Source organism: Chiloscyllium plagiosum, unplaced genomic scaffold (assembly GCF_037043375.1).
Source record: "Chiloscyllium plagiosum isolate Xiang-an unplaced genomic scaffold, Cpla_swu_hap1 HiC_scaffold_4, whole genome shotgun sequence".
In the NCBI taxonomy this organism is placed as follows: Eukaryota; Metazoa; Chordata; class Chondrichthyes; order Orectolobiformes; family Hemiscylliidae; genus Chiloscyllium; species Chiloscyllium plagiosum.
The window spans coordinates 31,789,038-31,813,234 of NW_028270142.1; the positions used below are offsets into that span (position 1 = coordinate 31,789,038).

The 24,197-nt window shown below is 41.6% G+C and overlaps 1 protein-coding gene across 6 annotated transcripts in view; it reads left to right on the forward strand.

Annotated features, from left to right (window-relative positions):
• The window catches only part of sugct (succinyl-CoA:glutarate-CoA transferase), a 475,105-nt gene that overhangs the window by 26,766 nt on the left and 424,142 nt on the right, over positions 1-24,197 (forward strand). For all 6 annotated transcript variants that reach the window (XR_015756922.1, XM_087986077.1, XM_087986079.1 and 3 more), the window contains exons 5-6: positions 3,654-3,704; positions 11,798-11,918. Coding sequence is in view for 5 of the 6 variants with exons in the window: in XM_087986077.1 (XP_087842203.1) it covers positions 3,654-3,704; positions 11,798-11,918 (172 nt within the window). In the remaining variant the exon portion in view is untranslated. The remainder of the gene's footprint in view (positions 1-3,653; positions 3,705-11,797; positions 11,919-24,197) is intronic.

Sequence of the window (24,197 nt, forward strand, 5' to 3'; positions counted from 1 at the left end):
TAACCTGCAGTGATTTCTGAATGCAGTGACCACAGGGACTTTCTGAAATATTTATTGCAGAAGAGAGACCAAATAAAAAGTGTGGTAACAAAATAATTTTGTCTACACTTGGGTTGACTATCTTTTAAAAGTGTTACTGCAGAACTTTAAGAAGCTAAGTAGTGGATATAATGTAGTGAGATTATTACATCAATGTCCATGTGTTATTTATTTAAAGAAGCAATGCATTTTGGATGCTAGAAATCTGAAGTGGATTCAGAAAATGCTGTAAATACTCTGCAGGTATGACTCCGTCTGTGGAGAGAAATGCATTTAATATTTTAGGTCACTGACTTGTGGTTATTTCAGCCATCAAACATTAATTAGTTTTATTGATGAAGAAAAATGAATTTTTGAATAAATTTTAAATCTGTAAAGTTTTTTTCCATTATGAGGTAATGCAGGTTGTGGATGAGGGTTGTGCTGTGGATGTTGCATATTTGGACTTTCAGAACGGATTTGATATAGTGCCATGTGGCAGGTTGGTCAGCAAATTCGAAATATTTGGTATGTTGGGTCCTTGGCAGCATGGATTAAAAATTGCCTAAAAAAATAGGAAACAGAAAGCAGATGTAGATGTGCATTTTTCAGATTGGAGTCAAGTTGAAAGTGGAGTTCACCAGGAATTGGGGTTCATACCCTTGTATCTTCTGATTTATATAAATAATTTTGAAATGAGTGTTGAGGGTAAAGTCTCTAAAATTGTCGATGATCCTAAGCTAGGGAGAATAGTGGACTGTGAAGATGATGCTGAGTGACTTCAGAGAGACAATTCGGCCAAATGGGGCACACCTGTCAGATGAATTTAAATGTAGAGAAATGTGAGATAATGCATTTTGGTAGAAGAAGCATGAAGGGACAATATAGGGTCAATGGTACAACTTTGAGCAGAGGGACCTCAGTGTTCAGGTGTATAATAATTTGAAGGGGGCCAGGAAAGTTGAAAGGGATGTTAAAAAAGCTGATAGGATCTTTGAGTTTATAAATGATTGTGTAGAATGTAATAGCAAGGAAGTGATTCCCCATCTCCACAAATCATTGATCAGATCACATTTGGAAAATTGTGTTCAGTTCTGGGCAACTTATTTAAGGAAGAATGCTGAAGCTCTGGAGAGCGTGCAAAGGAGATGTACTAGAACAAACCAAGGAATGAGGGATTTTAAATACAAGGAAAGATCAGAGAGATTGGGTTTATTCTCCTTATAGCAGAGAAGATTAAGAAGTGACCTTATTGAGGTGTTCAAAATTATGAACAGTTTTGACAGGGTAAGGAAGGATATTCTGTTTTCACAAGTTTGTATGTCAGTAACGAGGGGTCACAATTTCAAGATTGTCTGCAAGAGGACTAGGAGTGAGATGAGGAGAAACTTCTTTACACAGAGTTGTTAAGATTTGGGATGTGCTCTCTGGGAGAGTGGTGGAGGTGGATTCCATAGCATGTTTCAAAAGAGAGCTGGATATATATTTGAAAGTGCTGAATATAGAAGGCTATTGAAATTAGGCTGAAGAATGGGATTAACTGGGTAGCTGTTTTAGTAACTGGTATAGGCATGATGGACCTCCCTCTGTACTGTACAATTCCATGATTCTGTTTGGTCTCAGTTTTCCCACATTAGGGCAATTGTATTTGAAATTGTTTAATTTTGGTATTTGCACTCCAAGGAACTGCAGTTAGACTAAAGTAGTGACAATGGCATCTATACTTCTGTAGCATTACTAGAAACTCATTGCAACAGCAGACTTATAGAATGATAGTGTCTAACCTCATGCTGTACCTGTCCTGGGAATGTTTGATGGAGACATTGTTGAGAAAAGCTTGCCTTCAGTTTAAAAGAGTAAAGGGAACTGTACTCTGTACCTAACCCTTTCAGTACCTGTCCTGGAAGTGGTTCATGGGGACAGTGTAAAAAGAACATGGCTTTCAGCTTAGGAGAGTAGAGTAAACTTTACTTCGGTTCAAAAGAATAAAGGAAGCTTTACTGTATAGTTAACCCTGGGCTGTACCTGTCCTGGGAGTGTTTGATGGGGCCAGTTTAGTACTCTGTATCTAAGCCTGTGATGTTCCTTCCTATCCTTGAAAGTGCTTGATGGGGACAGTGCAGAGTCAGTTTTCCTTTCAGTTTAAAAGAGTAGAAGGAGACCTTTCAGGTTATTGTGCCAGTACTAGGACTATATTTGCAGTTAAACCTCTGTAATATTTGTAGTCAATAACTGCAAACAATCCTTCGTAAATGTTGGCAGCTAAATGATTGTAACATCAATGTCTAATCTCTTGCTAATCAATTAAGTTGCATTTGAAAAACTTGGAGTTCAATTAGAACTGCTCTAACTCTATCTGATCTAAACTGGACAAAAGTGTTGAGTTTCACAGGTGAGGTCAGAGTGACAGTCCTTGGCATCACGGCTACATTCAACTGGGTGTGGCATCATCAAAGAACCCTGGTAAACCTGGAATCAGGGGGCAAAGTATTAGGAGAAAACACTCCACTGGTTGGGAGTCATACCTGCCCCATAAGAAGATAGTTGTGGTTGTTGGAGGTCCGTCATCCCAGCTTCAGATCATCTCTGCAGGAGTTCCTCAGCATAGTGTCCTATGCGCAACCATCTTTAGCTGCTTCATCAATGACCTCTGATTCATAAGGTCAAATGTGGGGATGGTTGCACAATTTTCAGCACCATTCATGGCTCCTCAGATACTGAAGTCCCATGTTCAAATGCAACAAGAGCTGGACAATATCCAAGCTTGGGCTGATAGTGGCAATTAACATTCACTCCACACAAATGCCAGCCTGTGATAATCTCCACTAAGAGACAATCTAACCATTGCCCCTTGACATTCAATGGTGTTACCATCACTGAATTCCCCAGGACCAACATTGTCGGAGTTACCATTGACGAGAAACCCATCTGGCTTTGCCAGAGAAACGCAGTGGTGACAAGAGCAAGTCAGAGGCTAGGAATACTGTGGTGAGTAACTTAACTCCTGACTTTCCAAAGTCTTTCCATCATTTACAAGGCACAAGTCGGGAGCGTGATGGAATGTTCCCCAATAGCCTGGATGGGTGCAGCTCCAGCAAAACTCAAACCTTGACAAAGCAACCCGCTTGATTGGCGTCACATCCACAAGCATCCACCACCAACACTCAGTAGCAGCAGTGTATTATAAAGTGTACTGTCTACAAGATGCATTGCAGAAATTCATCAATGATCAGCAGCTTCCAAACCTACAATCACCTCCAACTAAAAGACAAAGGCAGCAGATGCATGAGAGTACCGACACATGCAAATTGCCCTCCAAACCACTCACCATCCTGACTTGGAAATGTATCACTGTTACTTCATTGTCACTGGGTCAAAATCATTAATTTTCCTCCTTAAGGGCATTGTGGGTCAACCTGCAGCATATGAATGCAGCGGTTCAAGAAGGCAGTTCACCACACATCCTAAGGGCAAGTAGGGATAGACAATATATGCTGACCAGCCATCAATGCCCATGTCCCACAAATGAATTTTAAAAAAATAATTTGTGGGACATGGGCATTGATTCATTTACCAGTACAGTGGCTATGTTTCACATAATCTGTTTTGAATAACGTGCTCTTTATATTTTTCAGAGTATAGCAGTGAATCTGAAGAACCCTTGTGGTGCCCGTGTAATAAAGGATGTAAGTCCATTCAAAAAAATTTTTCTCACAATAATTTCTTAGATTTAGAGAAAAGAATGCAATTGTTTTCATGAATTTTGCTGGATGAGTATGTCAAGATGAAGAGGATGGTGATTGAATCATGTAGCAATTTTCTCAGTCCTGACTTTCACACTACATATTGACATTCTGATAATGGTGGAGAAACATTGAGAACAGAGGAGGGAGGAAGCAGAAGATAGAAAGGATGACAGAGAAGTAGAAAAGTGAGATGGAGCAAAAGTGAACTGGGGTGGGAGCTTGAGCAACAGAGGCATAGGGAGAGAAGAGGAGGAGAAGGGCAGGCTGAGAGAGTAGCAAAAGTAGTGTCATTCCTTGACACTTGTGTAGTGCAAATGTTATTTGCCTCTTATGAGCCCAAATCTGGATGGTGCCTAGATGAATATTGATTGGATAGTAAAATGCACATGGTTGGTAGAAGTGGAGGACTTTCATTTTACTACTTTATCTTACTTCACCATCTGGAGATTACCATTCTTTCTCTGACACTGTGGATGACCAGGTCCAAAAATGTACATTCCAAAAAGCTCTTAGCTTTGCAGATGCATCATACTGACACTAGCAGCTGCTCAAGTATTGAACTAAGTTCTTCCAAGAATCAGGTTGTTGCAGCAAAGCTGTATATTACAACACAGTGACCATGAAGAGGCATGGTAAATATATGCTTTGTATTGTAGAGGTAGAACAGAGTTGTTAAAAGTACTGACCAATATAACTAGGAGATTTAGAATCTCCTCAGTTTAGGGAACTGACTCTGTGCTGGTTGGGCCACAGTCAGTGTGTTACTGCTGCTGTTGGTTTCTGCCTTTTTGGGGGAAATCTGATTCCTGAACTGGCTGAATTATACAGCCAGTTTGTTGCCTGGTATTTCTTTTTATTGAGGACAGATTTTTAAACTGCCTGATCCACACACTCAATATGTTTCAGGTGTAATTCAGTTCTTGTTGGGGAACTGTTGTTTCACAGACTGGTTATAGCCTGTGTTACTCTTTTACTTCGGGAAAAGGACAACGCTGATTTTGTGGCAGGGCTTAGCCCTTGTACTCTGGTTTTCTTTCTTTTTTTGTATGTGTTTTCACTTTTATTTGGTGATTGGGCTGAGCCCCTGTGAGAAAATGCACCTTTCCAGATGGGCTGTTCCTGTGGGTAGGCCTGGCCCTTTGTTGGTAGACTGGGCCTCTGTAAGGACTGAACATCTGTACTTGTGCTGGGAGGTGAGCATTTGCTGCATCCTGGAGTTCGGGAGTGGACTAAATCCCTGTGAGTTCACAGTACTTTACAATGTACTGTGTTCCTGTGAGTTGGCCTTGTTCTCTATGGATGAACCAGGCCTCTATGGAGATTGAGCACCTGTGTGCTATGGGGTGTGTGTGCATTTGCTGCCTTCAGGAGTGGACTCTGCCCTCTGTTGTGGACTGTTTTTGGCAATGGACTCTGCAGATTGGAGTGGACTCTATTTCAGACAATGCACTTTGTATACCAGAGTGGACTCTGTTCCTGGGAATGGACTCTACATTTTGAAGGGAACAGTTTATGTTAATGGATTCTGTACTCGAAGGGACTCTGTTGATAACTGACTATCTTGTTGCTTGTTGGGTTTATCACCTACACACTGTCTTGTGTATCCCTGCGTCTGGTAGGCCTTACTGTTAGCTGGGAGGCTCATAGGTCGTCCTGAAAGCTGTCACCCTGAGAGCCAGAGGGTGGGTACGCTGTTCTGTGAACCTGAAGGTCGGTAGGTTGCTCCGAAAGCCAGTCACCCCAAGAGCCGGAAGGTGGGTAGGCCGTTCTGTTGTCCCAAAAAGGGATAATCAGAACGGGCTGTCCTATAGGTGTTCGGAATTCTCTGCTTTCTGTTAGTTAACCGATGCTGTATCCATGCAAATATATTACCCCTAGCCTCATGTGATCTTTTCTTGTGTTAACCTTTGGAGCAGCACTTATCAAAGTCCAGGTTTAAAATGCCTACGGGATTCCTATTATCTGCTTAACTGGTTGCATCTTCAAAGAACTCTAGCAACTTAGTCAGACAATATTTACTGTTTGTAAAACCAAGCTGACTTTGATGGGCTTTGTTGGACTTTTCTGAATGCCCTGGTGTTACTTCTTTAATTCTGGATTCTAACAATGTCCCAACGACAGATGTGAAACTAACTGATCTATACTTTCCTACTCTTTGCCTCATTCCCTTTTTGAATAAGGATGTTTGCATCAGCATTTTTATGATCCACTGAAACCTTTCCAGTATCCAGATAATTTTGGAACATTGTAACAAATAGATCCACTGTTTCTGCTGCCACTTTCTTTAAGATCCTAGAATATAGGCCATAAAAGGATTTGGGTTGATCCAGTTTGTTCAAATTTAACAAAAGGATTCATAAAAAGTCCACATGCCACAACAGACTGAATCCAGAAATTTAAAACAAAAAGAATATTTTTGTCCACTCCATCTCAAGAAAGAATCACCACAACCACAAGTTCCAATACGCTTGAATAAAAAGTAGGAATGCAGACGCATGTAGGACTTGTCTGTCTTCAATCCCAATAGTTTTCTCAGAACATTTTCCCTAGTGATGACAATTATTTTCGCTGCCCCCTTTTCTAAACCTTTGCATTGCCAATTACTGTTGGGATTGAACTAGTGTCCTCCATCATGTAGGGAAGTATAGCAGTCATTTGTAGACAGCAAGGCTCTAAAAACAGCAATGCGATAAATGACCCAATTATCTATTTTGATGGTACCGCTCAAGGGCTGAATATTTTTCTGGATTCTTGAACACCAAAATCAGTCAGGTTTAACAACTTTAAGATGCTTAAAATTATTTTGAGCATGGATTTGAGTTTCCATTGTGGCCCTGGAGGCTCCACGGCATTGTCAACTTGCTGGATGTGCAAATGCTAGGACATTGTGTGCTCATGACCCCCCTCTAGTGGTCGCAACTAGACTGTGACATTTTGATTTAGAGGTTAGAATAACTTTGTACTGCATTGTATATCCCAGGAAAACAAGGTTTTCACATAATGGATCTGTGGAATTTTTTAGAAAGTCCATACAACCTGTGTATGCTTTGAAGATGAGGGTGGATTTTTTTTAAAACTGTGGCTAAAATGTCAAAAGAAAGAAAATGCATTCAAGTGTGTATTTAATTTGAGTCTGACTTATTTGGTTCATACAAAATCTAACTAGTGACTGCATTCCTACCTTTTTTTTAATGCATATTGGGGCTTGTGGTTGTGGTGATTCTTTCTTGAGATGGAATGGAAGGAAACATTAATTTTATTTTTTTAAAGTTTAGATTCAGTCTATTGTGGCATGTGGTCTTTTTCATGAATTTTTGTGTTAAATTTATACAAATTCGCTCAAGATGTGAATCATTAAATCACTAATTTATTGAATTGAAATAGTGTAAAAGGAATAGAAACATTATTACTAGCTGCAAAGGAAACAAAGTGTGGCATAATTTTTGGGATCTTTATTTAGAGATGCTACAAAGAAACTGGTAAGCCATAGAAGACAATGTGTATAATTCGCATTAGTTACATTTTGGGGAAATTAGATGTTGTGCCAGTTATTTCCAGACCTGAATGTGTCACTGTGAAAACTCGTGACACTTTTTACTATTATGTCCTTCCAATTCCACAACTGGCATTCGTAATGTGTTAAAGGTCAGTCTTCTCTGCCATGTTAGACACTGGCCATCTGTGAGGACTTATGAATCCAGATGTCGTTGATTGCACTGATGATCACTAAATAGAAGAATTAGCAAGATACATGATCATTGGGCAGATTGCTTTGATACTCATTCACATGGCATATTAATGCAAACTAACATTTCAGTGGATTTGTTGGTAAAGTAAAAACAAAAACCAGTGTGCAGATGTTCTTTGCTCATGCTTTTGTTTCTTGATTTTTGGTTTCTACTAAAAGAGGTGTGATAACATTGTGTGGGTTTTAACATTATGCTAACACCAACAATGTTCTATGAAGTGGGGACTTATAATCATGTATAATTTAAACATTCTGAATAAATAGTTGCATGGCAGTGTAGAATGTCTGTATTGCTGAATATAGACACATGTTGAAGCTTTTCATCTGCCACTCATCAGGATTAAAGCAAGAATGCCAAATTTCAAGTGACTATGTATAGGAGGCAAAAAAATTACATACCAGTTAGGAAGTTGATTCTGATCAGCTGAAGAGTTGCTACAAAGAAAGCAATGAGCAGCCATAGGTTTCTCAGATCAGGGTAATTAAAAAATGGTGCAAAGCTCAAACATATTCCTTTAGTTTGCAGGGAACAAATCCCTACATATGAATGTTTATCACTTCTAGCAGGTATAAATGAACCAGTTTACAAATTGAATGATTATCCAATATTGTTTATTAGTTGAGTTATTAATGCACTTAGGACTGTTCAACCCTTGGTATTGTTCAGCAAGTGCTGCCCAATCCAGAACCACATCTGACAGAGGTTTTGTATTTGAATTTTGCAAGCATGGCTTGTTTGACTTCAGACTGTCCATTATGAACTCCTGAAGGAATATAATGTTTGATTCTATTAGCCAATGGTTTAGACACATGGCCTACATGCCTGTCATTGTATCAGTACTGATATTGATGCACAATGTTGCTTAGTGATGTGGTAGGCAGAATACCATTTTGGACTGTTGGCAGCATACCCTTTGTGGAATATTCCACACACACAACTGCACAATAGCTGGAAATTGATTACTTAATATGCTGTTCAAATTTTTGGGGTACTTTACCTTTTTAAAGTAATTTGAAGTAGATTGAGCACTTCACAGACTCAAAAGTGGCAGCTTTTGATGTTGAAATAGACTGTTATGAGAATGTGGATATCCAACTCAGATCATTATTTACGTTATTGTGAAAAGCTGCAAATGTGCCACATGTTGCCACTGTTAGATGCAAAAATTGCATGGAGTCAGGTGGTGTATTATTCTCCATATAATTTCCAGTCTTTGACCTGTTTTTGTAACTACACTTGTTTTTCTCATCAATGGTAACCTTCAAGGTATTGATAGTGGGGTTTCAGGAATGGTGATGCTGTAGTATTTCAAGGAGAATGGTTAGTTTTCTTCTTGTTGGAGATGTGCTTTGTAACTTGCTACTTGTCAGCCTAATCCTGAATTTGTCTTGGACATGCTGTATGTGGCTATGATTCAATAACTGAGAAGTCACAAAAATACTGAACATCCCTGTTTCTGACCTGGTGATACAGGGAAGGCCATTGGTGAAGGAGGTGAAGGCAGTTGGCAACAGGAGCCTTCTCCTCCAGTTGTTTAATTTTCCACCATCAATCATGACTGGCTGTTTGGAATCATTAATCTGATCAGTTTGCTGTGGGATCATTTAGTTCTGCCAATTGTATGCTGTTTCTACTATTTAGCATGTGTGTAGCCTGTTTAGCAGTTTTCACCAAGTTGGAACCTCATTTTTAGATGTCCCTGGCTTGCTTTAATGGAAAAGAGAAGAAATTGCTAGGCCATGATATACCAGATCATGGTCAAATACAATTCTGCTACTGCTGATGATCCACAGTGCCTCATGGCTGTGTGACCTTTTGCTGATAGATCTGTCCTGTTTAGCATAATGTAGTGCCAAACAGCACATGAGACTGGAACTTCATCTGTACAAGAACTGTGAAGGTTTAAGTGTTTTCATGAAACAATGGATCTGTGACAGGTAGATTGGTGAGGGTGACACAAGCAGGTTTTCACTGTTTCTCTAGTTTCATCACTACTTTCCACAGCCCTTACCTGTTAGATATGTCCACCAGTTGGGCTGTTGTCATACCAATGCATTGCTTGATGCTAGGTGGGCCTACTGGTCTCAGAGATTTTACCCGTTTTTAATTTATTAATAGGATGCAGGTATTACTGGCTGGGCCAGCATCTATTGCCCATGCCTGGTTGCAGTTGAGGTGATGATGGTGAGCTGCTGTCTTGAACCGCTGTAAATAGCTCCACATTTCTGTTAGGGAGACATATCAGGATTTTGACCCAGTGATACTGAAGGAGCGGTGGTATGTTTCTAAGTCAGGATGGCAAATGGCTTGGAAGAGTACTTGCAGATGGTGGTTTTCCCATATCTAACTGTCCTGGTCCTCCTACACTGCAGTGAGTTTAGAAGTTGTTGTCTGAGGAGTCTTGGTGAATTTCTGCAATGCAGAAAGGTATGCACTGTTGACACTGAGCATTACTGTGGATATGATGCCATCAAAAGGGTTGGTGTGTCCTGGAGTGTCGAACTTGTTGAGTATTGTTGAAGCTTCAATCGAGGAGAAAGTGAGGTCTGCAGATGCTGGAGATCAAAGTTGAAACTTTATTGCTGGAACAGCACAGCAGGTCAGGCAGCATCCAGGGAACAGGAGATTCGACGTTTCGGGCACAGGCCCTTCTTCAGGAATGAGCAGAGAGTGTTCAGCAGGAGAAGATAAAAGGTAGGGAGGAGGGACTTGGAGGAGGGGCATTGGAAATGTGATAGGTGGAAAGAGGTCAAGGTGAGGGTGATAGGTCGGAGTAGGATGGAGGCGGAGAGGTCAAGAAGAAGACTGCAGGTCAGGAAGGCGGTGCCGGGCTGGAGGGATCCGGCTGAGACAAGGTGGGGGGAGGGGGGATGAAGAAACTGGTGAAGTCCAAGTTCATCCCCTGCGGTTGGAGGGTTCCCAGTCGGAAGATAAGACGCTCCTCCTCCGACCGTCGGGTTGTTGTGGTTTGGCGGTGGATGAGTCCAATGACCTGCATATCCTCGGTGGAGTGGGAGGGGGAGTTGAAATGCTGTGCTACAGGTTGGTTGGGTTGGTTTGTCCGGGTGGCCCAGAGGTGCTCTCTGAATCGCTCCGCAAGTAGGCGGCCTGTCTCCCCAATATAGAGTTGAAGCTTCAATCATCCAATTAGTTTAAAGTGGGATTTGAACCCCATGTTCCCAGAGCATTAGCTTGAGCATTTGGAATACTAATCCAGTGACATCATCACTACACCACCATTTTTCCCAATGTGAGTTTTACCCAGATGTGCTGTGTTTGGTATACTTCTGTCAGAATTCCAAAATGGATGAATGAGAATAACAGTAGTGCTTTGTAGTGAATGGTAGTAGGTGTTTATTACATAAACCTGGGAAGAGCATATTTTAAAAGGTGTTTATTCCTAATATTGATATGGCTTAAACATTATCACTGTAGTCGAATCTGTGGCTAATCAGCAATATCTGATGGACACCAGTGCTTTGAATCTGTACAAATTGTGATAGCATTTTGCTGATGAAAAGATCTGTGGACTTATTCTATTTCCAAATTGTGATTTTCTTTTTGTGTAATTTATTAATGCTAGTTTAACTGCAGATGTTCCAGCCTCTTCCAGCACATTCTAAAACAGCCTCATCATTGTTTTCACCATCTATTATAGGAATAGTTACAATGAGGAAAGACTTTGGAGATAAATTTACCCAGGTATTGGATGAATTTAATGTACAGTAAAAGTCTACTCATGATGCTCAATTTTTCTTTGTGCAGGAAGGTTTTGAGTTCTTCACTAATTTGAGCTAACCTTGTTTAAAAAAGTTGTTATTTCAGTGCAAGCTGCATTTGATGATCCAATAATTCAAAGTAAGCAGCAGGAAACAAAGCTGGGTAACTTGTAACATTTGGTATTAAATCAGAGTTTACCCCGATAATTCAAAGTTGAGAGTTCTAAATTACCCAGCTTTGTTCTCTATCTGACATTCTGTATCCACTATTATTTATAAAACTGACTAACCTACTCATAGCGGTTTTTTTTTATTAATCAGCGGAAATGCAACCCCTAAAAGAAAGGGAAGGAACTATGAAGATTGTTGGAGCTCAGATCCAGCTTTTTACTATTAACACAGATCAGTGGTTTTGAGGTTAAAGGCTCACCGATGACATGCAGTTCATTTAGTATTTGTTCCAAATGTGTTTTTCTCCATCATTGTTCCAATATAATGTGTGTGGTTTCTAATAGATAAAATCTGTAACAAATTACAAAACATGCCTTTGATTTGTCCCCGACAGTTGGCATCGGTTTGTGATGTGCTGATTGAAAATTATGTTCCTGGAAAACTGGCAGAAATGGGACTGGGATATAGGCACATTCAGGACGTTGCTCCACACATAGTTTACTGTTCAATTACGGGTAAGACATTATTTGTGCTTGTAGATCACTTATTTGTGAGTTTATTAAGCAATAATGCTTTAAATTCTGTAATTACTCTTTCAGAAATATTCAACTTGCATTTATATAGAACCTTTCATGACCTCACCATACTCCAAAACACTTTGTAGCCAATGAAGTACTTTTCGATTATAATCACTGTCAGTAAATATATTTTGTGCAAACTGTATTATTGTGTGTGAAATGAAACCGTTGTGAAAATGAAGTCTTTCTTATTGATCGGCATCAGTTACATAGCTTTCAATTTTAAGGTATAGATTTTCTTAAAATGTAAATTTATGGCTCGTGTGTCTATTTAATAAACATCTCCCCTCCATTTTCTTCCCCATCCCCCTTCAATCTTATCTTCATTTTTCTTTGTCAGATTCAAATCAACAGAAGATAACATAGTGTTGCCCATAGTGTTTGGTGCATTTGCCGGGGTAAACGTAAGGGGAATGGATCGAGTTGGGTTACTCTTCAGAGGGTCAGTGTGGACTTGTTGGGCTAAATGGCCTGTCTCCACACTGTAGGCAGTCTAATAAAATGGAGGGCATTGGCCCTCCATCAGGAATGTTCTTGATGAAGGGATTATGCCCAAAACATCGATTCTCCTGCTCCTCGGATGCTGCCTGATTTGCTGTGCTTTTCCAGCGCCACACTTCTTGAATCTGGTCTCCAGCATCTGCAGTCCTCACTTTCTCCCAGCATCTGTGAAGAGAAAGCAGAGTTAATGTTTCAGGTCCAGTGACCCTTCTTCAGAACTGATCATAGCGAGGAAAAGATGGGTTTATATGCTGAAAACAGTGTGGGGGCAGGTTTTATGGACCAGGCCAGACCCCCTCAGAATATTTTAAGAAGTTAGCCTAGACCATAACTTTTTCTTATTTTAAAGGCAGATGTGAAGTGGGCTTTCCAGGTGTGATGCAACTGGTCAAGCCATTTGATTTTAAGCAAAACAGAATTTATTTAAACTCTGCAGTTGAAACATGAACAAACGTAAGTGGAATTTAGAATAACTTATCTGTAGGAAAACCTACCTGCCCTCGACCTGTTCATATCCAACTGCCGCCGCGATATTAACCGCCACCTGAACTCCCCCACCCCTCTCACCCACTCCAACCTCTCACCTTCGGAACGCGCAGCCCTCCACTCACTCCGTTGCAACCCCAACCTCACTATCAAACCAGCAGACAAGGGAGGCGCGGTAGTAGTTTGGCGCACCGACCTCTACACCGCTGAGGCCAAACGCCAGCTCGCAGATACCTCCTCCTACTGCCCCCTTGACCATGACCCCACCCCCCACCACCAAACCATCATCTCCCAGACCGTCCATAACCTCATCACCTCGGGGGATCTCCCATCCACTGCCTCCAACCTCATAGTCCCACAACCCCGCACCTCCCGCTTCTACCTCCTGCCCAAAATCCACAAACCTGACTGCCCCGGCCGACCCATTGTCTCCGCCTGCTCCTGCCCCACCGAACTCATATCCGCCTACCTTGACACCGTCCTGTCCCCCTTAGTCCAAGAACTCCCCACCTACGTTCGGGACACCACCCACGCCCTCCACCTGCTCCATGATTTTCGCTTCCCCGGTCCCCAACGCCTTATTTTCACCATGGACATCCAGTCCCTGTACACCTCCATCCCCCATCACGAAGGACTCAAAGCCCTCCGCTTCTTCCTTTCCCGCCGTACCGACCAGTACCCTTCCACTGACACCCTCCTTTGACTGACTGAACTGGTCCTCACCCTGAACAACTTCTCTTTCCAATCCTCCCACTTCCTCCAAACGAAAGGAGTAGCCATGGGCACCCGCATGGGCCCCAGCTATGCCTGCTTCTTCGTAGGATATGTGGAACAATCCATCTTCCGCAACTACACTGGCCCCACCCCCCACCTTTTCCTCCGCTACATCGATGACTGTATCGGCGCCGCCTCGTGCTCCCACGAGGAGGTGGAACAGTTCATCCACTTCACCAACACCTTCCACCCCGACCTCAAATTCACTTGGACAGTCTCAGATTCCTCCCTCCCCTTCCTCGACCTTTCTATTTCCATCTCAGGCGACCGAATCAACACGGACATCTACTACAAACCGACCGACTCCCACAGCTACCTGGACTACACCTCCTCCCATCCTGCCCCCTGCAAAAACGCGATCCCATTCTCCCAATTCCTTCGACTCCGCCGCATCTGCTCCCAGGAGGACCAGTTCCAAAAACGCACATCCCAGATGGCCTCCTTCTTCAAGTACCGCAATTTCCCCCCCGACGTGATCAACGATGCCCTCCATCGCATCTCTTCCACTTCCCGATCCTCCGCCCTTGAACCCCGCCCTTCCAACCACCACCAGGACAGAACCCCACTGGTCCTCACCTACCACCCCACTAACCTCCATGTACAGCGCATCATCTGCCGTCATTTCCGCCACCTCCAAACGGACCCCACCACCAAGGATATATTTCCCTCCCCTCCCCTATCAGCATTCCGTAAAGACCACTCCCTCCGTGACTCCCTCGTCAGATCACACCCCCACCAACCCAACCTCCACTCCCGGCACCTTCCCCTGCAACCGCAGGAGGTGCAAGACTTGCGCCCACACCTCCCCTCTCACCTCCCTCCAAGGCCCCAAAGGAAACTTCCATATCCGCCACAGATTCACCTGTACCTCCACACATATCATCTATTGCATCCTCTGTACCCGATGTGGCCTCCTCTATATTGGGGAGACAGGCCGCCTACTTGCGGAGCGTTTCAGAGAACACCTCTGGGACACCCGGACCAACCAACCCAACCACCCTGTAGCTCAACATTTCAATTCCCCCTCCCACTCCACCAAGGATATGCAGGTCTTTGGACTCCTCCATCGTCAGACCACAGCGAAACGACGGTTGGAGGAAGAACGCCTCATCTTCCGGCTAGGAACCCTCCAACCACAAGGGATGAACTCGGATTTCACCAGTTTCCTCATTTCCCCTCCCCCCAGCCTGTCTCAGTCAAATCCATCAAATTCAGCACCGCCTCCCTAACCTGCAATCTTCTTCCCGACCTCTCCGCCCCCACCCCAATCTGTCCTATCACCCTCACCTTGACCTTTTTCCACCTATCACATTTCCGACGCCCCTCCCCCAAGTCCCTCCTCCCTATCTTTTATCTTAGCCTGCTGGACCAACTTTCCTCATTCCTGAAGAAGGGCTAATGCCCGAAACGTCGATTCTCCTGTTCCCTGGATGCTGCCTGACCTGCTGCGCTTCTCCAGCAACACATTTCCATCTCTGATCTCCAGCATCTGCAGACCTCATTTTCTCTTGTAGGAAAACCTAGCCAATCAGTTGCAACTTAACTAATTATCTGTTCCAATATGGCAAAATTCCATAAACACATTCTTTGACAAAAAGGTAAATTTAAACACAAATTATTACAGACAACAGGGAGCAACATCCAGAGAGATTTTAGAGGAAGTCAGAGGTTTCCTCTACTGAAACTTGCAACACTTCTGGACTCAACATCTTGTGACTGTTACAACTGAAAAAAACCTGAACTGGGAGAACTGACCACACCCCTTCCATTGGTAAATTGTTAAACTCCCGAGACTCCTGGGCACCTCTGCTTTTGCTACCTCTACTCAAAAATACCAAGGACAAAATAACCTTTTTAAAGTGATAGCATTGTCACAGAGGGGAGGGGATTAAATGATAGATAATAGGGCGGCATAGTGGTTAGCACTGCTGCCTCAGCGCCAGAGACCCGGGTTCAATTCCCGCCTCAGGCGACTGCCTATGTGGAGTTTGCACATTCTCCCCGTGTCTGCGTGGGTTGCCTCCGGGTGCTCCGGTTTCCTCCCACAGTCCAAAGATGTGTAGGTCAGGTGAATTGGCCATGCTAAATTGCCCCGTAGTGTTAGGTAAGGGGTAAATGTAGGGGTATGGGTGGGTTGCGCTTCGGCGGGTCGGTGTGGACTTGTTGGGCCGAAGGGCCTGTTTCCACACTAAGTAATTTAATCTAAGAGAGCAAGAAAAAGAGCTGGTCATAGAAAGAAATGGGTAAAGGTCAACCTGGGAGAATGAATAGCTGTTAATGGGGACTATTAGTAGCTGGCAATGTGCTATTTGTAGGCAAAAGTGAGGACTGCAGATGCTGGAAACCAGAGTCTAGATTACAGTGGTGCTGGAAAAGCACAGCAGGTCAGGCAGCATCCAAGCAGCAGGAAAATTGACATTTTGGGCAAAAAGCCTTCAGGAATTCCTGATGAAGGGCTTTTGCCTGAAACGTCAATTTTCCTGCTCCTGGGATGCTGCCTGACCTGCTGTGCTTTTCCAGCACCACTCTAATCTAGACAATGGGTTATTTGTGATAACAACCCATGTGATGACAAGGCCTAGAGTGTGGGTGTTAGGGTAAAGACATGAGAGAAGGTGCTCCAGCCCTAAAATTGTTGAACTTGTCCAGATGTCCATTAAATTGCACAGTTCCTAAATGGAAAAAAATGGTGCTGTTCTTCCAGTTTGCGCTGAAATTCGCTGGACTACTGCAACAAGCCTGAGAACACAGTGGTATGTTGATGTGGCAGGCAGAAGTTTGGTCATCTTTGCAGACAGAATGTAGGTGTTCTGCAAAGTAGTCTGCTCTTCATCTCCCCAATGTAAAGAAGACCACATTGTGAGCAGCAAATGCATTTGACTATATTGAGTGAAGTGCAGGTAAATCACTCCTTTATCTGGAAGGTGTGTCTGGGGCTTTGGGTTGTGAGGAGGGAGGAAGTAAATGGGCAGGTACTACGCCTTCTGTGATTGCAAGGGACTGTGCTGTGGGAGTGTGGGGAGATGTTGGGAGTAAATGAGGAGTGGACCAAGGCGTTCCAGAGAGAACGGTTCCTACGAAAGGAGGGTATGGAAAATGTGTCTGGTGCTGGCATCCTGCTGGAGGTAGCAGAAGTAGCGTTCAATGATTCTCTGGATGTGGATGATGGTGGGCTGGTATGTGAGGATGAAGGAGACCTTATCACTGTTATGGGAGGGAAGAGAGGGGGTGAGGGCCGAAGTGTGGGAGATGGGTTGGTTGCAGCCTGGCAAGCACTGTGGTGGGGAATCCTCGATTGAGGAAGAATTTGGACATTTTAGAAGTCTCCTTGTCGAAATTGGCATCATCGGAACAGATACAAAGGAGAGAGAGGAATTAGGAGAATGGAATAGAGTCTGTACAGGAAACAGCATATGAGGATGTGTAGTCAAGGTAACTGGGTTTGTAGTGGATATTGATGGCCAGCCTATCCCTAGATTTGGAAACAGAGATTTTGAGTAAGGGAAGGGAGGAGTCAGAGATGGGCCAGGTGAAGGTGAGAGCAGGGTAGAAATTGGAAACAAAATAGAGAGGAAACTTTTTCAATTCTGGACAAGAGAGGCAAGCAACACTGATGTCATCGATGTGCTGGAAAAAGACTTGTGGGTGGGACCCAGAGTAGGCTTGGAACAATTAATGCTCCAGGTATCTCACAAGGAGACAGGAATAACTGAGACCCATGCAGGGACCAATTGCCACATGTTTAACATGAAAAAGGTGGGATGAGCTAAAGGAGAAATTGTTCGGAGTCAGGACAAGCTCGGCTAGGTGGAGGAGGTTGGTGGTGGATGGGGACAGTTCAGGTGTTTTTTCCAGGAAGCGTTGGACAGCCCTGAGACCATCCTGCTGGGGGATGGATGTGTAAAGGGATTACTTTTTCATGGACTAAAGGAATGGCTGGAACCAATAAACTGGAAATTCTGAAACAGATGTAAAGTTTCTGAGGAATCGTAGATGTGACAGAGAGACTGAACAAGGGGAGAAGAAAAATGAGTCGAGGTAGGAAGAGTTGAGTTCTTTGGGGTAGGAGCAGGCAGAAACAATGAATCTGTCTGAGCAGTACTGTTTGTGGATTTTTTAAAGAGGGGAGAAGTGAGCTATGCAGGATAGGGAAACTATGAGCTTGGAGGCAGAAACAATTGGGAGTGCTGCATTGGAGTATCAAAGGTATGTAAGCAAATGTGCCATTGTCTTTGCCTTTCTCAACTTGCATATGTTATTAAATCACTTCTAACTTGGAATTCATGAGCATGGCATCTGCCTCCTGGTGTTAAGCTCATGGCAAGTTCCAACTGCACCTTCTTAATTTCACCAACGTATTTCTTCCTCCTATCAGTATGAAAGAGCATGTCCTTGTGGTCCTTCACAGTCCAATAGTAATCCACAGGAATGTGTCAATACAATGAAGTTTTTGAATATCTGGATGCTACCAATTCCTTCGCTTGTATTGCCAACTTTAAAATCCATCAAATTACATGTTTAGTGTGTTGTTAATAATTGACTTAAAATAATACATGTTGATTGTGACAAATGCACTCATGCTAGCTGGTTAGGAAGCCCAGAAATTATTTGGCAAAAATTCAGTTAAATACTTTCTGACAACCCACTTATTTCTGGGTTTCCCAACACACAACAGGAACCCCATGCTGTTCAACCTAGCTAAAGATCCCTGATTGTAATCTTCCATGGTTGTTTATTCATTGTTGGTCTCTCGTGAAACCTCTTAGCAGGCTTCAGAATTGCTGCCCTGAAACAATATATACATCGATATGTACATACAGAAGCCCTTTTAAGATTGACAAAGGAAACTAAAAATCTCTCAGCCTCAATTGGCATACCAATCGTTTTTATTTTAAAAAAGTACACCCTGCATTCAATTAAATGGTTTAGCTCTGTCCTGGCACATTCTTTGCTCCAAGTTCTTTAAATTACCTGCAAATGAACATGGGCACAGTGGTTAGCATTGCTGCCTCACAGCACCAGAAACCCGGGTTCAATTCCCGCCTCAGGCAACTGTCTGTGTGGAGTTTGCACATTCTCCCCGTGTCTGCGTGGGTTTCCTCCGGGTGCTCCGGTTTCCTCCCACAATCCAAAAATGTGCAGGTTAGGTGAATTGGCCATGCTAAATTGCCCGTAGTGTTAGGTGAAGGGGTAAATGTAGGGGAATGGGTCTGGGTGGGTTGCGCTTCGGCAGGTCAGTGTGGACTTGTTGGGCCGAAGGGCCTGTTTCCACACTGTAAGTAATCTAAAACACTTTAACTGGATAGAACGCAGGTCGAAAGCAGAATCTTAATAATGTTTTTCACAACCAAAGAATATCAAGCTTCGCAGCCAATGAAGCCTTTTGAAATATAGTCACTTTTGTAATCTAAGTAACGTGGCTGTCAAGTTTTAAACACAAAGGGCAGATAAGCATCAAAGAAATAAAGGAACAGGTCATCTATTTTAGGACCTGATTGAGGTATGAATTTTGGTTAGGGCATCAGGAGGCAATTCTTACTGTTTTTCTTTTGATAATGGTATGGGATGTTTCAAACCCATTTGAGATAGCAGACAGGGCCTTGCTTTAATGTCTCATTTAAATACTGTTAGTGCAGCACTCCCATAGTTTGTAAAATATGTGGAGTAAATGATTGTAAAAAGTACAGCTTCCTTTTTGCTAAGGTCATTCATTTAGCATACTGACATTCAGTTCTTTAACTGAGCAGTGCTGTAGGTTTAACACACATCAGTGTTTGTTTCAGTCTTAATTCTGTTCAGTGTTTTGGAACGATAAAGTTCATCAGCAAAGTTTATGAAGAGTTTTGAATCTTAATGAATTAGAACAAGCTTGTTTGAATGGTTTCAGTTTATGCTGATCAAGTTGTATTTTGACTTGACGAATTGAATAGCTTTACCAAAATTCTCTGCCTCCTTTTGACTGAATATAACTGTGGATGTCCAGTAAGTATTTCACAGGGTCAGCCACTATCCTGGAAGGTTCTTTCTGGAGCCATCTGAAAGTAGCATTGCCTGTGTGGTGTGTGCAAAGTGCCCACTATTTTGCATGCATCTGAATCACTACATGTGAAAATACTGTAGTTTGTTGGGGATTTCTGTAGTGATACCTTCTATTTCTTTCTCTAGCCTTTTGAGGCACAGCCTGTGGAACTCAGAAAAATAATAGTAATAATTACCTTTTACTGAGGTTTCTGCAGCTCATGTGCTCAAGGTATGAGTCAGAGAGTAGGAAAGTCAGGTTGTAAGTTTGCTCGCTGAGCTGGTAGATTTGTTCTCAGATGTTTTGACACCATGCTAGGTAACATTTATCATGAGTGGTGCGGTGGCTTTATGGGCAGCATGGTGGCTAGTGGTTAGCACTGCTGCAGGGACCCGAGTTTGATTCCCACTTCGGGCAACTGTGCAAACTCCCCACAGACATTCTCCTGCTGTCTGCGTGGGTTTCCTCCAGGTGCTCCGGTTTCCCCCCACAATCCAAAACTCTGCAGATTAGGTGAATTTGCCATGCTAAATTGCCCATAATGTTAGGTGCATTAGTCAGGGGTAAATATAGGGTCAGGGGAATGGGTCTGGGTGGGTTACACTTCGGAGGGTTGGTGTGGACTTGTTGCGCCGAAGGGCCTTTTTCCCTACTGTAGGGAATCTAATCTAATTTAATCTAATCAGCGAGCCTCCGGTGAACTGTTGGTGTTATGTCCCACTTGCTATTTATCTGTCTCGGTTTGTTGTGGTAGACAATATTATTTCCGGTTCTGTTTCTGAGAGATTGTAAACGTTTGTTAATGGAGTTCCAGTTTGAATGCCAGGCCTCTAGGAATTTCCATGCGTGTCATTGTTTAGCTTGTCCCAGAGTGGATGTATTGTCCCAATCAAACTGGTGTCCCTCTTCCTCTGTAGGAAAGATTTCCTCGAGTTAAATACCGCCATGGTTTGATCAGTAATGAGTGGTACATTTGAGAGTGAACTGGACTGGTCCATGGCTTTGAGTAAGAATCATGTTATATAAAAGGAAAGTAGATCATCAGTAAAACTGCATGATCATTGTGATCACCTGGCCAGTTCTCAATGATCCGAGGTTATCAGAGGGGCATTTTCCAAATTATTTTTCTTTAATGGCCTTGTGTATTTTTTCCCTGTTTTATTTCCCATGAAGCTACATATTTGGGGTTTTAAGGCTTAGGATGTATTTTACTCATCCTAAAAGATGCTATATAAAGCCATATGAATCTATGAAAAGATGCTATATAAAGCCATATGAATCTATGAAAAGATGCTATATAAAGCCATGTCTTTTTATTCCATGTTAAATTGAGTGCTGATTTTAATGGAGGACAATTTACAATAGTTTGGTAATGTTTATTAATGCATGTACTACAAAGTCTTTTTCCAGTCTTTAATAGAAATTAAAAATTCACTAGAGTCATTTTAAAAGCTTGATTTTAGAGAATTTGGGAAACCAGAAATGCTTTGAAATTACAACAAATGTTATTTTGACCAGTGCTCAGTCTCCAGATAAAATTAAAACTGCAAGAACTGTAGTTGCTGGAAATCAGAAACAAAAATAGAAATTGCTGGAAAAACTCAGCATCTGTGGAGAGAAATCAAAGTTGACGTTTTGGGTCGAGTGACCATTCTCAGAAAAAAATAGTCGGAAGCACAATTCTTGATATGTTTATTGTGAAACTTGTTGGAAGTTCCATCTCCCTTTCAAGAATAGTGAGCTAAATGGTAATTTGCTGCATCAGTTTGAAGTTTTTGAAGACTTGGAACTTGTAGTTTGATATAAAGAAAGGATTTGGTTATTTCAGCACAAAGTTAACTGTTGATGTTTTTCCTTTGTCCTTAAGGGAATATTGTGGGCTCTTGTAAAACGCATAACGTGCATTGTGAAGGACTTTAAGATGAGTAATCTGTATAGTCTGTATATTTTATTGTAGATCTGGTAAAATTGTTATAGCTCAGATTCAAAATCATTAAACAGTCTAATCTATTTCACCAAACAAATCATGCAGGTCAACCGATTGTTAGGAGTTAGATAACTGCAAGTTGTTTATGAAAAATAGGAACAACCTAGCAGATGCTACATTTGCTAAATGTCAAAATGTTCTAAAAGTTCAAAAATTCACAATTGACATTCAACAGCATTTTTCTTACTGTGACATGTAAAATAATTAAAGAATATTAACATAACGAAACTTACATTACTATAGTGCTTTTTATATACCTCAAACTGTTTCACAAATGTGTAATCAGACAAAATGTTGCAACTTAGCCAAAGGATGTGATATTAAATGAGGTGATCAAAGGCTTGCCCAAAATGGTAGGTTTTAAAGAGCATCCTAATGGAAAAGAGAGCTTGTTTATTTGTAAACATTTTATGTGGTAAATATTATGTAATTTATAAAGTATCAGAAAGAGATGGTGGGCCTTGTGTTACTGGGATGCTCTGCTCCATGTGAAACTGCAAAATCCATCTATAACCAAAAATAGACTTTGATCTCATTTAAATCTTATAAATTATGTTATAGAGATACCTATCCTGATACAACCTGGAAGCTGACCCCATTCTGTCCAATGGATGACCCAGAAACCCTTAAATAGACAGTCTGTAACCATCCCAATTCCTGTACTCCAAATTCCAGGTTAGGAATTTGGATTCAATATGTTATTCCTTAAGTGTAGGTGTGCATTCCTTTAAGGTTACAAATTCTGGCTATTAAAGATTAATTATAATAACAAAGGGTAACTTATGAGAGTTTGTCTGTGATAGGATATTATACCTGAAGTGACAATGCTTACATTTTCTCCCATAACATAATAAACTGGGCATGGTTATCATGGCATTAAAGAATACAACAGGTATTTATTACATATGGTTGTTTAGAAAATATATGGAAATGTTAGATTCATGGTCATATATGTGAGCTAAACTATAAAATTACACAGCAGTCAATCATTTTCATCGGAATGTTCTTCCTCACTCATACGTGAATAGTTTGTCATTCATTGATCTGAGTTTCACAATGAGCATCTTGATTGGTAGTGACATCATATGAACCGCTGTTGCCAGCATATTCAATTAACCTTTGCTGACATTTCAAGTATTTATAATTCAGATTTCTAACTCTCACTCTTCCCAGTCTGTAGTTTTGATAATTCTCTACCTGTTCTCTTGTTCTTTTTTTCCATTCTCCTTAGTCTTTGGTGAAGATGTCCTGTCATGTGATAGTTCAACAATTGGCTGCTAGTTCACATACCCTTCCAAGCATATGTTGTCCTTGGGATGGAATTCCTTTTTCTGTTGCAGCAGTGTAATGCACAAATCTTGATTTGTTGTTTGACACTTAATGAACATTGATTTGATGGTGAATGTCATATGTTCTGCTAGAGCCTTTACATGTGGATAAATCTGCTAGTGCATGACTAAAAATGTTTTGCCAGTGAACGTTGGCCACTCTGTCTTGCAGAGGAGTTCCATAACACAAAGTTGGATTAAAGAGTGACAGTGTAAAATGAGACATTGTAGTCAGGGTAGTGAAACGAATTCTAATAGATGTAATTGATTTTTTTTTGGGAAATACCTAGCAAGTTTAAGAATATTGCCTTCACCAAGGGTCATGGGGTAACCATTGGAGGTAGAAAGTTTAAATATTACGGGGAATATCCTGGATTGTTTCCTAATTCTGTTGTGACACGACTTCAGGCCAATGAGATTAGACAGTAAGAAAAGGAGTCCATGAAAATGGTTTACAATTTAGAAATTCAGTTTTCAGAAGTAAGTTTTTAAGATGTAATTAAAAATAATGAAAGTAAAGAGAATGTGACTGTATTTTAGTCCATTTTCTTTAATGAAAATATAAGTGGATTTGTTATGTCAAATAGCCTACTCAGGATTGAACCTGAAACAATACATGTGTCTTATTATATGAAAGCAAAAGTATATATATGGAAATGGAGTCCACTTCTAGTACAGTTAATTTCGAACAGACCGTGGTCCTTCAGTGTTAATTCATCTGAATATTTTGAGACAATTTTATAAGTGGTTCAAATTCCAATGGCAGATAATTTAAGTATTAGGAATATGTGGACTAAAATGTTAAAGTTTTTTATTGTCCAGGATTACACAAAGATGTGATCATGTTTTGCCAGACATGCCTTATATATCAGATAGCGAGGAAACACAAACCTGCAGTTAAACCTGCTTTAATTCAGATTCCAGCTCTTGGAAATCCATTTAGAAAGCTTTGTGTAGGATCCCTGCCCTGAATTGGAACAGGAACCAGTATTTGTAAATGATTACGGATATTTCCTCAAGTTTTCCTGAAATGGAGCCTTTACGAAAAATTACTGCGCAAGTGATGGTGGAAAAGTTAGTTCAGTTTTTCTTTTTCAAGATGTGGATTATCCAAAGATACA